This window comes from Mesoplodon mirus, assembly GCF_964341445.2.
Source record: "Mesoplodon mirus genome assembly, chromosome: 13".
Lineage (NCBI taxonomy): Eukaryota > Metazoa > Chordata > Mammalia > Artiodactyla > Ziphiidae > Mesoplodon > Mesoplodon mirus.
Genome location: NC_138989.1, coordinates 47851459 through 47867103, shown reverse-complemented (window position 1 = coordinate 47867103; position 15645 = coordinate 47851459). Strand labels below are relative to the sequence as shown.

General features: G+C 40.9%; 1 protein-coding gene across 1 annotated transcript in view; it reads left to right on the top strand.

Moving 5' to 3' along the window:
* Positions 1 to 260: 260 nt before the first annotated feature.
* The window catches only part of KLHL14 (kelch like family member 14), a gene marked incomplete at its 3' end in the record, with an annotated part of 99476 nt that continues 84091 nt past the window's right edge, over positions 261 to 15645 (top strand). The window contains exon 1 of the mRNA XM_082640923.1: positions 261 to 1204. Within this exon, the coding sequence (XP_082497049.1) occupies positions 276 to 1204 (929 nt within the window). The 5' untranslated portion in view covers positions 261 to 275. The remainder of the gene's footprint in view (positions 1205 to 15645) is intronic.

The following is a 15645-nucleotide window of genomic DNA, read 5'->3' as shown; positions in this document are numbered from 1 at the left end:
TAGGGAGCAGAACGGGCGCCCGGACCCCAGACAGGGCCCTTCTGGTGGCGCTCACGGATCCAGCGCCTTCAGACCTCCTCCGAGGGTCGGGGTCCGGAGGCCAAGCTGAGCACTGACTGTGGTTCTTCGCCCTCCCCTCCCCTCCCCTCCACACCCGTCCCCACGCCGACCACACCCCACCCCCTCCACTACCCTTCTCCCCTTCCTCCCATCCCCCACCCCTGTCTGCCAGGTCGGAGGAGGGTTTAAAGCCAGGTGCGCCGAATCAGCTCGCCATGTCCAGATCCGGGGACCGGACCTCCACCTTCGACCCCAGCCACAGCGACAACCTGCTGCACGGCCTCAATCTGCTGTGGAGGAAGCAGCTGTTTTGCGACGTGACCCTGACGGCCCAGGGCCAGCAGTTCCACTGCCACAAGGCCGTGCTGGCTTCCTGCTCGCAGTACTTCCGATCGCTTTTCTCCAGTCACCCCCCTCTCGGGGGAGGGGTCGGCGGCCAGGACGGTCTGGGGCCCCCCAAGGACCAGCAGCCGCCGCAGCAACAGCCGCCGCCGCCGCAGGAGGAGCCGGGGACTCCTTCCTCCTCCCCCGACGACAAGCTGCTGACCAGTCCTCGGGCCATCAACAACCTGGTGCTGCAGGGCTGTTCGTCCATCGGGCTGCGCCTGGTGCTCGAGTACCTCTACACGGCCAACGTGACCCTCTCCCTGGACACGGTGGAGGAGGTGCTGTCGGTCAGCAAGATCCTGCACATCCCCCAGGTCACCAAGCTCTGCGTGCAGTTCCTCAACGACCAGATCTCGGTGCAGAACTACAAGCAAGTGTGCAAGATCGCCGCACTGCACGGCCTGGAGGAGACCAAGAAGCTGGCCAACAAGTACCTGGTGGAGGATGTGCTGCTGCTCAACTTCGAGGAGATGCGCGCCCTGCTGGACTCGCTGCCGCCCCCCGTGGAGTCGGAGCTGGCGCTCTTCCAGATGTCCGTGCTGTGGCTGGAGCACGACCGCGAGACCCGCATGCAGTACGCGCCCGACCTCATGAAGCGCCTTCGCTTCGCGCTCATCCCGGCCCCCGAGCTGGTGGAGCGGGTCCAGTCAGTGGATTTCATGCGCACCGACCCTGTCTGCCAGAAGCTGCTGCTGGACGCCATGAACTACCACCTGATGCCCTTCAGGCAGCACTGCAGGCAGAGCCTGGCCAGCAGGTATGAGACAACAAAGGGGGGGCGGGTGGCGGTGGGGGAGGCGAGAGGCCGGAGGGAGGGGAGGGGGCAGGCAGGAGGGGGATAGGGGTGGGCTGGGCGGGAGGCTCAGGCAGGCTGAAAACAAACGAAAACAAACAATTCAGACTGTGTGGGGAAAGTTGATTTCGGAGTCCCTGAAAGGTCAACAGGAAACTGGCCTCACAGCATCCCCAAGCGCTAGAAAGCCCACGTTCTCAATATCCCCAGAGCCGGAGATGTGGGACTTGCGGGCTGAAACTGACAGGCAGGTGGGGTCAAAGGCCAGGCAGTTAGAGGTACAGCTTTGGAGCCCTTTTTTATCCAGGCTTCCCTATACATCTCAAAATATGCTTGCTTAAGAAAAAGGGTTCTGTGATGAGAAGTCCCCATCCCAGTCCCCCTCTTTCCGGCCTTGGGCAAGCAGAAGTGCTAGGCGATGCTCGAGGAGGAAAGCTTTCATTCATTCTGACACTCAAGTTATTTTCTGTTTTTCAGCGACTGGGGTTTGCTTAGAGCTCTGAAAGGCTTTGTCTTTTAGGGTTGCTGTTAGAAATTCTGGCATCCCCATACCCAGGCAAACTTTTCTATCTTGTGAAAAAGCAAAACCTTTCCTTACAGCAAAGCAAGAGGATTGGGGGTGTCAGAGTGAATCCTGCCTAGTAGTTCCCATGTCAAAGGGAAGCACAGTTGAAGACTGAGAGGAGGGGAAGGTCATCTAGCTGCAGTTAGGTCTGTGCGCCTGCTCTGAAGTCACAAAGAAGTTGGAGAGTTGTTACTGTTTTTATTGTTGCTATTTGGAATGTGTCCCCTGTGTGTATTGAACGTGGGATTTCCTGTCAAAGTGGAGAGAAAAATAATGCCTTTGAAAAATGCTGCTGAGATTAAAAAAAAAAAAAAGACTGTTGGAATTGAGAATCATGTTTTATTGGCTCCAATTTTAAACGCCTTTTTAAATGAGCCCTAGCAGAGGGTTGCTTTCTCTTTTTAGAAGAGAGAAGCAGTATCTTCTCAGTTTCTCATGATAAAACATCATGATTCCAGATGCCAGGCTCTCCCAGTCTAATCCACCTAAGTACTATGTTAGAAAGTACATGGTTTAAGAATCCACCATGGCCTTTTCCCACTCAGAACGATGTCTTAAACATGGGGTCCACTTTCTGCAGCCTTATGGAATTAAATGTTTATTTTTTCCATCATGATGTTCTTACCAGACCTAGGTAACTAAACTTTTAGGAAACTGGAAGATATTCTCTACAGTTGTTTAGGGAGCACTTGTATTCAGGTGAGGCCCACGGGAGGCATGGGAAATCTTGAACTTAGAAATCTTTTAAGTTGATTTTTCTACTATTTGCAAGAAATGAATTGTAGTGTCAGAACATGACAGTTAAGACAATAACACAAATGAGGATCCAAACTCATGTGCTTGAATAATGAACACAGAAGTCCAAGCGACAAGAACATGGAATGTATTTTTATTTTGTAAGAGTTCCAGTTTGCCTAAAGATCAAGATGGTAAGCTTAATGTGACGGGCAAATGTTACCACACCAAGGAACATTGGTGATCAATATTCTGTTATTTTAACTTTTGTGACTTATAAATGACTTACAAATATACTTAACTTAGCATGTATCATACTATTAAGTTATAGTCCTGAACATACATTTATTCATATTTTTTAAATGTACAATCTAGTATAAATTCAGAAACCCAGAGGATAACAAAATTAAGATTTAACTTGTTCTAAGGGTAATTTGGGGAAATAAGCATTATAAATTTGATCCAATAAATAAGCTTGAAGTCCTCATTGCACTTTTACCTGATAAATATGTCCTAGGTTTCAGTGTTGAAAGAGTTGACTTTCAAAATGCAAAATCCATTTCCCACCTTAGTCTGGATTCAGCATGCCAGCTGGGGCCTGCTGGCTCTGTCCTGGTGGATGGCTGAGATACTAGGCTGCCTGGCTCCGTGACGACACCGTCCAGCTTCACTGGGCCATATCATTTGAAGGATATGTAGTGGCGTCTGACCACTGAATGCTTACAAGTGTCATGGATGCTGCAAGAATCTGATACTTCTGCAATAGGAAGAAAACTGTGTTTTCCTTTAAAAGCGGAAGATACGTAAAATAGTTCATGTGAACCTATTGTTGATCTCAAAGTAATACAATTTAGACTTTGTTCCATTATTAGTAACTGAAGCATTTTAACTTTAGGGACTAATTACATTATTCTAATTTTAATTCACAGAAAGAATGCAAGAATAACTACCAAGATCTTAACTTAAATGTAGACAAAAATGCTGTAAGTTGCAACCAATAGTATGATATCAGCCCATTTGTTATAGCATCAGAGCAATATAAAAATGTTCTCTCAGGCTTACATGTAGGCTAACAGAGGGATAAGTGTGTTAAACGATTGTTTTTGAAATTGCATCACCTTTATTGAAGACAATTGAATGGAAGGGCATTGTATTTATTACTTTTTATCCACCTGTAGTCTAAATATGAAAGAGCTCCTCAAATTCAGAGAAGGAGTGGGAAAATTTAAATTGGCCAGTCTGTTGGAATAAGTTCAAAATACAAGCATATAGAATAACTTCAGAAGGAATTTACTTGTTTAAGAGTACATGTTATCTACAGAATGTAGGGCTATTAATATAACAATATTTTAAATATTTTTTTAAATTATTGAGTAATTTTGAATTTTTATTAAGTCTAGAAAAATAAAGCAAACCAAGCATAGAAACTTTGTAAATATGGAAATTAATTTAATTTTTGTCCTAGTTATTTAGTTTTTCTGATTATGACATTTATACTCAGATTCATATTTTACTTTAGCAAACTAAGCATTAAGGATATTAAAAAATAATAGACTTATTATCTTATATTAAAATATATACATAACTAATTTAAGACCACAGGACTTGGATGGACAAAAATTAAAATATTTTGAAGTCTTATTTCTTATTTTCATATTGCTTTATTGCAAGAAATGGGACACTTAAGAAATAAGTTTGGAAAAAGTTTCTGGGAAAGTCATTATTAAAGGCTTCTAAAGCAAAAAAATTTAATAAAGTGATATGACATACAACATTTAATGCATTAAAAAGTAAATATCAAAAGACTTGTAGTATAAGTTTAGCTTAAGTAACCCAAAAAGTTTTTTTATTTGTATTTAAAAAAAATTTTATGCATAATTTAGTAATTGTCCCAAATAAATCAAGTTGGACTGGCTTAATTAACTTCTCTTTTACATTTTCATTGCACCTCCCACAATGTAACAGTTAAATAAACGTTTAGTGAAAGTCGAAGGAACTAAAGTTATAAAATAAGAAAGCCTCAGTGTTACATTTTACCAAAAGTTCTCCAGCCTATGTTGCTATTGCACATAACAAAAGTCCACTGAACCTCCTCCAGGAGAACACCTGTAATAGAAAAGCATTCATAAAAATAATTATATTTTTAAAATATTTAATCACCAGCTATTACAGTCCTGTATACAGGCCTGTATTGAAGTGTAATTTTGAAGAGATTATATTTTATAGACGATAAAAGGCTACCTTATAAAGATTTCACTTTCTGCAAAACAGTCTATTTAAAGATTTCATATCAATTAATGTAAAAATCTATTTAAACATCAGAAATACTAATTATCTATTTGCTAAAATGACTTGCAGTGAATAAAAAGCCATTAGAATTCCTTAAGGCACAGTTTTGATTCCTGGTTTTGGTGCTTAGAAAATGTTTCTTTAAACGTAGGACAATATTTTCTATTGATTCCCTTCCTAAGACCTGAATAACAACCTTAACAAAGCAAACTAATCTTGTGTCCACGCATCCTCTAAATTGTGATTTCCCTTTATGTCAATTTGATACCCTCAGATAAGAACTTGTTAGGTAGTTAGATTTTGTATCAGAAGTCACTCAACCATTCAGAATACAATTTGTTTATTATCTAAAACAGGACCATTGATTACAAAATTATATCACAGAAATGGGAGCCAAATAGTTATATCCTACAATCAAAAAGCAATTAGAGTAGATATTAGTGCATTGCATTGGCTCAGAGGACTTACAGACAATAGTGGACATGTTCAAATTTTAACTCATCTTTGTTTTTTTTCCCCATACTTATGAACACATTGAGGCTCACTCATTACCTTAGCTAATTTCTAAGTATCTCAACCTTCTTATCTTAAAAAATACAGTGAAAAATGTTACTTTACTTACAACAGTTACTTCATACCAGGTGACATTCTAAGCCTTTTACAAATATTAAGTTATTTAATGCTCATAATAACCCTAAGGGATGGGTACCATCATTTGTTTCATTTTATGCATGGAAAAACTGATGCACAGAGAAGTTAAGCATTTTGCCCATGGTTGCACAGCTGGTAAGTGGTAGAGCCCAAGTCTGAGCCCAAGCAGTTGTGGCTCTTGAGTCCGTGTTCTCATCCATGGTGTTCTGCTTCTTACTATGAGCCTCTCTATTCCATCATATAATCTGGCGATTGACCCTAGAGTTATATGTAAGTTTAAGACTTCCTTTTTGGAAAGACATTTGTGAGGGTTAAATTTTAATGTATCTGACTTTAAAAGAAGTTAAGTAGATGTATTATTCTGGACCAAAGGTCAGCTTTTTTGTTTCTGTAAAAGGTCTGTAAAAGGTCAAATAGTAATTATACTTGGCTTCAGGGTCACACTAACTCTGCTGCAGCTACTTCACTCTTCCTTGGTAGCACAAACACAGCCAGGGACAATATGTAAATGAATGAGCGTGGCTACGTTACAATAAAACTTCATTTGTGAGCATTGAAATTTCATATAATTTTCACGTTATGAAATATTATTCTTCTTTTGATTCTTTTCCACCATTTGAAATCTAAAAACCATTTTGTGTTGGGGGGGGGGAGCTGTATAAAAACAGGAGGCAAGCTGGATTTGTTCTGTGAGTCATAGTTTGCCAAAACCCATCTTAGGCACTTGGGATACATCAGTGAACAAAATGGACACAAAATATTGCCCTTATTCTAGTGGAAAGAATCCCTCTGGTCTTCTTGCTTCTGTTTGGAAGGAATTCAAATCTAAATAATTCTACCATGCTAAGTTAAAATTTCAGCTTTCTGTAGTAAGACTTAAGAATTTGAATAGCAACCCCAGGAAGGTAAATGGTGATTAATTAAAACAGTGAATGCGTTGCTCATTTTTTTCCAACATACTAGATATAGAACCAACTAACATAGATTGGTCATTATTCAGAATAGGCTTTAATATCATTGATCTGGTATTTTAATGATTTCCAGGAGGAAAGTAGAGGAGCCAGGTACATTTAACACACTGCTTTCTGAGACTGACATGTACATATCGAATAAACGAATCTAGACATATGAATGACCATGTGAACAATTATTTTTCTAAATGCCAACCTGTATCTCCAGCTGCTGTGATCAAAGGGCATTCTTGGCAGGATTCCTGACTTCTAAGTGATTGAGTATGTCTATAGAACCTCCCTGCCCTCTCCAAAGTAGGTAACCTCTGGAGGAGCATGCGTGCTGCTGTAGGTTTGGCTTATGTGTCTATCTCCCCAACTAGATCAAGTGCCTGGACTTGACCCCAAAGTGTGAGTTCAGTATGAATGGGTATTGGTCTTAAATATAATTGTGGTGGACACTTAGGATTTGTTTCAGTTTCATGTGAATTGACAAAGCCAATGAAAGATAAAAATGGAGGTAATTTTAAAGATGATTACATACACACACACATACACGCACACAACTGCTATTTGCCAGTAATAATGGTACCTATCACTAATTGAGCACCTACCATGAGTGAGCTTGACATATTACTTACATTCTTTCTAGTCCTTTCAGTCTTTTAAAATATTAGACAGTTGAGGCTCAGAGAAAATAAGTTGTCCAATTATCTGAATAATGTTGAGTTGGGAGTCAATTGTCATCATCTGAAGAATAGTCTCTTATTATGAGTGCATATTGTAAATATGGCCTCTATGAAAAGCAAACTCCAATCTACACCTCCCATATCTTTGTTTTACCACAGCACAGTAGTGATTAAAAGTTCCAACCCTCTAACGCATTTTCAAACCACCCAACCAATGAAGAAGAGTGAGAGGAAGATAGTAGAAAGCCCAGATTTTTTCCTACTGGTCTACCATACTCAATTATTAGTTCTGAGATTAAGGGGATAAATAATGAGATTGGTGAGATTTATCACTATGATACTGACTTACTAAAAATAAGATGAGCCAATATATTTTAAATAAATCAATAAAATAAAAACTTTTCAGCTTAACTTTGAAAAATAATTGTGAAAATAAAACAAACCAAAACAAAGCCTTGGAGCTTGTATTGGAACCAGGAGATTCCCCCCAGCCCCCTAGATTTCTGTGCACTGGAGTCCTAGAGAAGCTATCAGCTTTGTTTCTGTGAAGACAAGAGAAAGCTCTTCACATTGGTGATACTTACAGGTGATAAATACAACAGGTAGAAGCCAGAATTATAAAAATATTCGTATGTTTTAATAACAGAAAATAAGATTACTCTAATTGAAATTTTATTCTGTTTATCTTTTGTTTCAAGAAAATCATTTTAATATTCGCTACACTGTAGTGTTTATGCCTTCTGTCATTCATTTGGAATTTCAGAAAATATATTCAGTGCTATGTCATTTCCATTAACATCCAAGATAATTCTTGATGCATGAATTACTAATGATGATTTCTCTTAAAAAAGAAAACCAAACAAATAAGCACTGTTATGATATGGGCAGGACAGTGAGTTAACCAGGGGAAGGACTCTCGGTTGTAACATATAGTGAATCCATCTATTTTACTGTAAATATCAAAAGGGCTTATTTACTCTCAAATATTAATGACAATCAGGTTAGAACTATTTGCAACATTAGAAGTAAAGCAGAAAGGCACTAGAGAAAGCTTATTGTAGTTGGGAAATGAAAATAGCAAATATTTGTGATAGAGAGAAAATAAATCAAAGGGAAGTAAAAAAAAAAAAGAAGAAAAAGCAGCAGTAACAAAAAATGCAAGGAAATATGGGAAATCAAAGAAATTATTAAGATATAAACCATCTGAAAAAGAAAAGAAAAGAGGGCTTCCCTGGTGGTGCAGTGGTTGAGAGTCCGCCTGCCGATGCAGGGGACACAGGTTCGTGCCCCGGTCCGGGAAGATCCCACATGCCACGGAGCGGCTGGGCCCATGAGCCATGGCCGCTGGGCTTGCGTGTCCGGAGACTGCACTCCGTGACGGGAGAGGCCACGGTGGTGGGGGGCCCACGTGACACAGGAAAAAGAGAGAAAAAAAAAGAACTAGTAGTAAAGGAGAATGGGCAAGAAAATTCTAGAGCTTGGAGAGTAGATGCTCAATATTTGTTGGACTAATAAGCACAAATTAAGAAGCATTTAAGTCACTACATAGTGAACATATAATTTGCAGAGTTACAGACAAAGTTCCACTAAAAGGGAAAAAAAACTCTTTTCCTCAAAAGAAAAAAATTTTCAACAAGAAAATAATGGTCAGTCATGGACCCTTCACTCCTATAATTTGATTCAGTTCAATAATTATATATTTGTAATCTGAGTTAAGATGTTTTATAAATAACTCTTTGTTCTTGTGCTAGATAATGCAGTAGCTTCAGAAGCATCAGGGTTTAAAGGGGCAGTCTGTTATGCCAACAGGAGGAGATGAAAATGTAACTGTGTTCTTTGTATATCTTGATTCTCAGTATAATTAGAGCTGGCAGCAGACCTGAGAAACAAGGGGACCTTCATGACCTTGGGCAGATTTTCTAAACCCATGCCCATGGCCGTGCCATGCCCACAGTGGGAATTTGGGGTGATGCGTCGAATTTACCACTAACAAGAAGTTCTACCACGGAATATCCCCCAAACTTATACTGAACATGTATAACACACCAAACTCTGTGCTATGCTCTGAGATACAGAGTGAAGAAGGCAGACACATTCGTGACTTCATGTGGTTTACCGTATAAGGAAAAAGTAAATAAGTACACAGATTAATCACACTGGTAATACATGCTATAGACTGGAAAAGTGCCATTTGCTGGGAAACGGTATAACACAGTGCTGTAACCTTGTCAGAGTGGCCAAAGAGTTCTTTCTCTACAGAAGAGGTTTAAGATGAACTTTGAGAGATGAGATATCCAAAGTAGTGGGTCTGGGGGAAGGCAGGGTCTGCAGATGGGGAAGGCACAAGCTGAGAAAGGAGTACGTGCGTGAACACTAGGCAGCAAAGAGTTCGGTACCTTCCAGGGGCTGAATGGAGGTGTGTGTGGCTAGAGATTGTGCACAGAGGGTTGTCCAAATCATAGCAGAAGTTGTGGGCTCTGCCAAGGATTATCCACTGCATGGATGAATTCCATATGGAAAAATCAGCGTGCTTTTATACTTGAACGGAGTAAATGATCACTACTATATTGGAAACACTGCCGCCTTTGAATTCGTAAACCTAAATGTGTATCTTAGCTCTACTTTAGCTGAGTCCCAAATCAGTAAAATGAGTTAAGAATTATAGTTCACCTTCCTGGGGTTTTGGTAAGGATCAGCTCAGAACGTGAAAAAACTCCAAACAGAAAGTGCTAGTTGTAATTGATTTCTTTTTAATTTTAAAAGATACACTAAGCAAAGTTACCTGAATAAGTTTTTGCCCATCTAGAAAACTCTTGAACATATTTGTGATTTCACTGATAGCATAGAAATAGTCAGACTTCTAAGGACCTAAGAGTGAAGTTGGAGGGACCCGAAGGTGAACACAAGGTCATCAGAAGGAAGTGGGAAAATCAGAATTTTTGATTGCTCTCAGCAATTTATATTTCATTCCTGAAAATGATGGCCTTTTTAGGTATAAAAGTCTCCATTTCTTCCTTCCACAGAGGAGAGTCCCTCCTCTTTTTAATCTCATACATTCGATGTAGGGCTTCGTTTGCTGCCGCTCGCAGAGCCTCTGGCGTCCGCGTCTGGCTCTCTGCTCCCACAGCGCCTGCGAGCGGGTTGGTAAGTTACACCTGCGCAGGGACCGGAGCTTCCTCTGAGCTCAGCTGGGCCACCGTATGGAGGCTGGCTCACTGGAGGCTGCAGAGAAGTGAACTGAAGAATTACAGTCGGTTTCACTTCCCTGCCTTATGTGCCTTCAGGTGCCTCTGAAGACAGACGAGGCCAGTGAAATGGAGAGGAGGACGAAGAGAGAAGACCTAGGTTAGAAAAGAAAAGAGTCCTTGAAAATGTAGAGGCATCGTTGAAAGATGCGGAGGGACGGATGCGTTTGCGTGTCTGCATGCGTAGCCCCCGACACTGCGTACTGCGGGCTGCCAGCTTGAAATTTTCTGTACGGTGCCTTCTGAGAGGTGTTTTTATCAGCTAAAGGTCTATTTTGCATGTGGATGGGGCCGGGACAGTCAAAAGATTCACAGTCTGGCACTAAGTGAGGAATTCCTGGGTTGGGAGGGTCCATTTTTCGCCAAAAAGAAAAATAGTCGTATTTTGTAAATCCTGCTTAGAACAAAGCAGCAGACTCTGCCTGGCCCTGATGTTTAGCACCCCTCAGAACCAAGCACACCGGAACATCCTGGGCAAATGGAAAAGATTAGAAGAGGGCATGGAAAATCTGTGAGTCAGAGAGGGAAACTTCGAAGGAAGAACTTGAATGCTTTAGGATGCACACTAGGACCTCAGCACTTCCTACCCCATATGCATGAACAGGGGGCCATGGAGACTGTGAGAGATCCCAGCCAACACTGGTGTGTTATAGAGGCAGAAGTGTGAGCCTCCTAGCAGGGACCAATTTGGTGGATTGGTTACTATGACAACTGTACCACTACTGTCAGTGGCAATTCCTGTAAATTCCCTGTCTTAAGGTTTTCACAAGGGTTCACTCCAGAATAACATCTGTAGGTACAGACTACAGAGTAAAGCTAGGAGATATAGGTATGGAGAGAAAGAGACTATGACATAATAGGAGGTACAGATAAAACTGTTATGTTATAGTGCAAATATCTTAAACAGTTCTATAGCATAGTAATTAAGACCTAAAATTCAGACAGATGCAGGTCAAATCCCACCTTGACCACTTAAAAGCTGGCTCTCTTTGGGGAATTTACTTAATCTGTTTTCAGATTGCTTACCTCTGAAATGTAGATAATGATACCCACCTCATCAGGGCAATTCTGAATGTTGGAAGAATGTATGTACTACACTTAACACAGTACCAGACGGTAAACACTTAATCATTGATAGCTTTTATTCTTATAGGAATAGTTCTGTTTATATCCAATTTGCCTTTCTGTTCACTTGTTAGGACTCCTAATTCCATACAGGATGTTCATTCAAGGGCTGGATTCTCACAGTCTGGGTCCCAAGTGCTGCTCTGATAGGTGATAAGGTTTAGCTGACAGTGGCCGTTTTATCCACCTTTGAGTAAACTACAGAGCTGAGGCCAGTCCTGAGTCTGATCCATTCCCTGTTCTATCCATGTCAGCAATTGGAAAAGTTAGAAAAGCCTTTGTGGATTCAGGTTGAACAGCTTTTTTGAGGTGTAATTTACATCCAACACAATTCACCCTTTCAAGTGTACAATCCAAGGAGCTTTAGAATATTCACAGTGTTTGCCACCATCACCACAATTAATTTTGGAACATTTTTACCACCCCCTCCAAAAAGACCCCATACCTATTAGCAATCAGCCCCCATCTGGCCCTGCCCCTTGAAGGTGTAGGCAACCACTATTCTACTTTCTGTCTCCATAAATCCATAGATTTTCTTATTCTGGACATTTCATATGGGATATGGCATCATGCAATATATGGTCTTTGGAGCTGGCTCCTTTCATGTAGCATAAGTTTTCAAAGTTCATCTATGTTGTAGCATGTAACAGTACTTCATTCCTTTTTATGGCTAAATAATATTCCATTGTATGGATAAACCACACTTTATCCATTAGTGGATGGACATTTGGTTTGTTTCCACTTTTTGCTATTATGAATAATGCTGCTATGAGCATTTATGTATAAGATTTTGTGTGAACTTATGTTTTCATTTCTCTTAGATACATACCTAGGAGTGGAATTGCTGGGTCTTATGGTATCAGTTAACACTGAACAAATGTTTAGCTTTTTGAGGAACCGTCAGAATGTTTTCCAAAGCATCTGCACTGCATTCTCACTAGCAGTGTATAAAGGCTCCAATTTCTCCACATCCGCGCCCACACTTAATACCGCCTTTTTGACTGTAGCCATCCTAGTGGATGCAACGTGCTGTCTCACTGTGATTTGCATTTCCCTAATGGCTCATAAAGCTGAGCATCTTTTCGTGTGTTTGTTAACCACTTGTATATTTTTTGGAGAAAAGTTTTTTTCAAATCCTTTGGCCATTTTTTAGTTTGGTTATTTTCTTTTTCTTATTGAGTCGTAAGAGTCTTTTTGGCATTTTTAGGAGGGCTTCTTATGGTTCCTAGATCACAGCTGGGGCCACCTTCTGCAGGAATTGGGTGTTCCATTTGACAAAAATGAAAATCAAATGCATGCACATGTACAGTGGAAAATTCTCTAGATACTTTTATAAGGCACATATGTCTTATTAAGATTCTTGGTTTTTAGTGTGGCAGAGGAAACTATCTGTGGTTGATTTTGATGTTGTTTGTTTTCTTCTTCATGTGATTATTTTGGCTTTATGTTGATTTAGGCATTATATTCCTCAAGTGGTATTCTGCACTTGGTGTAGCAAATCTTTTATTCAAACAAAAAATATTTATTACTCAAGTTATTTATTTACATTGTCTTAAAGGCACATCAGAAATTTTTATTCAAACTATGTTTATACAATAATTATTTTAGGGAAATGAGGTAAAATTCTTTGACTGCCAAGACAGTGATGACTCATAAGAACCACTGAAGAAGAAGAAGAAATTTTTAAATAAAACCTGAAAAACAGATGCTCTTGTTTGAAAGGGGATGCAAAAGTGTTCCTTGTGGGGGTCAGCAGGAAACAGCACAGCCCAGGATTTTCAGTCATGGCTGACATTCAACTGAGGGCTTCCCTATACGTATCACCAAGGCAGTTTTTGACATGGAAAAGCTAAATTCATCATGAGAATAACTTGTCCAGTTTCATCTTCCTTTGCTACAGTGTCCTTGCAATTTTCCTTAGGGACAAAAAATATCTACTGCTCTGACAAGAAATTACTTTTACTACTCTTAGTAGGTTAGGTTACTTCACTGACTCTTTTTTTTTAAAGTTTTTAATTTATTCATTTATTTATTTTTGGCTGCACTGTGCAGCATGTGGGACCTTAGTTCCCTGATCAGGGATCGAACCCAGGCCCACGGCAGTGGAAGCGTGGAGCCCTAACCACTGGACCGCCAGGGAATTCCCATAGGTTACTTCACTAACTCTTGCTTTGAGTGTATGGATATGGCAGAATGTTCAGAAAATCATTTCCTAAGCTTAATGATTATGCTTCTGGACGGAACAATTCCTATTTTGATTATGAATCTCTTTGAACAATCAAATTCTTGCTTTCTGTTAAAAGATTTACATGTCTATTACACGACAAAGAAGACTTCAGGCCACCATCATAGATCTGAGTGCAAAGCAGTAGAAATTTTAACATGGATTTCTTATCTGGCTATTCAAAGAGACAAAGTGTTATTAAAAGCATGTGATAACTTCATAGGTTTTAGTAGCGCTACCAACAGATCCCAGGTAAGCAGATAATTGCCTAAATTAGTCACTTTGTGTGTTTAGAAGGCAGGCACCTTCTTCCCTAGGCAGAATTATAGAGAAGATACCTAATTCAAGGTAGTCAGTTCAAAACCCTGAGAAGCCCAATAAACTTCGTCTGTCACTCAGACAATTTTTTTTTTTTTTTTGCGGTACGTGGGCCTCTCACTTTTGTGGCCTCTCCCGTTGTGGAGCACAGGCTCCGGATGCGCAGGCTCAGCAGCTATGGCTCATGGGCCCAGCCGCTCCACGGCATGTGGGATCTTCCCAGACCAGGGCAAGAACCCATGTCCCCTGCATTGGCAGGCGGACTCTCAACCACTGCGCCACCAGGGAAGCCCTCAGACATTCTTATATTCAAAACTTGGAAAGAGAAAGCAGACCAAGCAAAACAAATAGTTAAACACCACTTTGTTGCACTCAAACTCAAGATCTGTGATTGCTCCAGAGTTAGGGAGCAGCAAACAAAACCAGCAGCAAGCAAAAATCCATTCCAAGGAAGGGGCACCCCCTGTACAGGAAGAAGCCCCTCACGTCTTGCATCAGCCTAGCCAAACTGAGAGCCCAGGTTCCAGAACACAATAGTCTTTTTGACCTAGAAAGAATAATCTCACCTCAGAAAGATTTTTCTGGAGAGTGCTTCCCATTTTTTATGGCAAGGAAACTTTAGAATCTCAGAACATGAGAAACGTTTAAAATGTCTGAAAGCACAAAGAAATGTATGTCTATAGCTTTACAGACACTAATTAGAGTCTGCCACAAAAGCTTATGGGAATCACTTCTCTCCTTTATCCATATCTGTTCTTATCCCTCCTGGTTGCCCTCCCTTCATTGGAACATTGTTAACCATTAACATTTACTGCATATGTAAGTAGCCGAGCACCAAGCAGAGGAGGAGATAAGGGGTCTGCCTCCCATATTCCAGATTCTCCATATGGTGAGTGGCCGGTTGGCTGCTATAAAATACAGCTGTTGTGTGGTGAAATTAAGACGATCCTTTCTTAAAGCAGTCATGCAGGTTTTGACCATTGAAGCCTCCTTCTCAAGTGTCAGTTCCCAAAAATAAGTGTGAGAGTCATTGGCATTGTTCTTCCCTGTGTTGCTGTTGGCTGGATTATTCTGTTAAGGACTGTATTAGTCCACTCGAGCTGCCATAACAGAATAAATATGGACTAGGTAATTTAAACAACTGAAATTTGTTTTCTCACAGTTCTAGAGGCTGGAAGTCCAAGATCAAGATCCAGCAGGGCTGGTTTCTGGTGAGGGCTCTCTTCCTGGTTTTCAGACAGCTGCCTTCTCACTGTGTGCTCACATGGCCTGTCCTCTGTATGCAGAGCTGGGGGGTGGGGTGGGGAGAAGAAGAAGGGAAACTCTGGTGTCTCTTCCTCTTCTTATAAGGACACCAGTTCTATTAGATGTGGGCCCCACCCTTATGACCTCATTTCACCTTAACTACCTCCTAAAAGCCTTATCCCCAAACACAGTCACATTGGGAGTTAGGGCTTCAACATAAGAATTTGGAGGCAACACCATTCAGTCCAAAACAAGGGCCAAGAATAGAACACAAGGAATTATAAAACAGGTTCGAGGCACTAACTGAAACGTTACTTTTCAACTAGATTTATACAGGCAAAATTATCTAGGCAGATGAGCAATTATCCA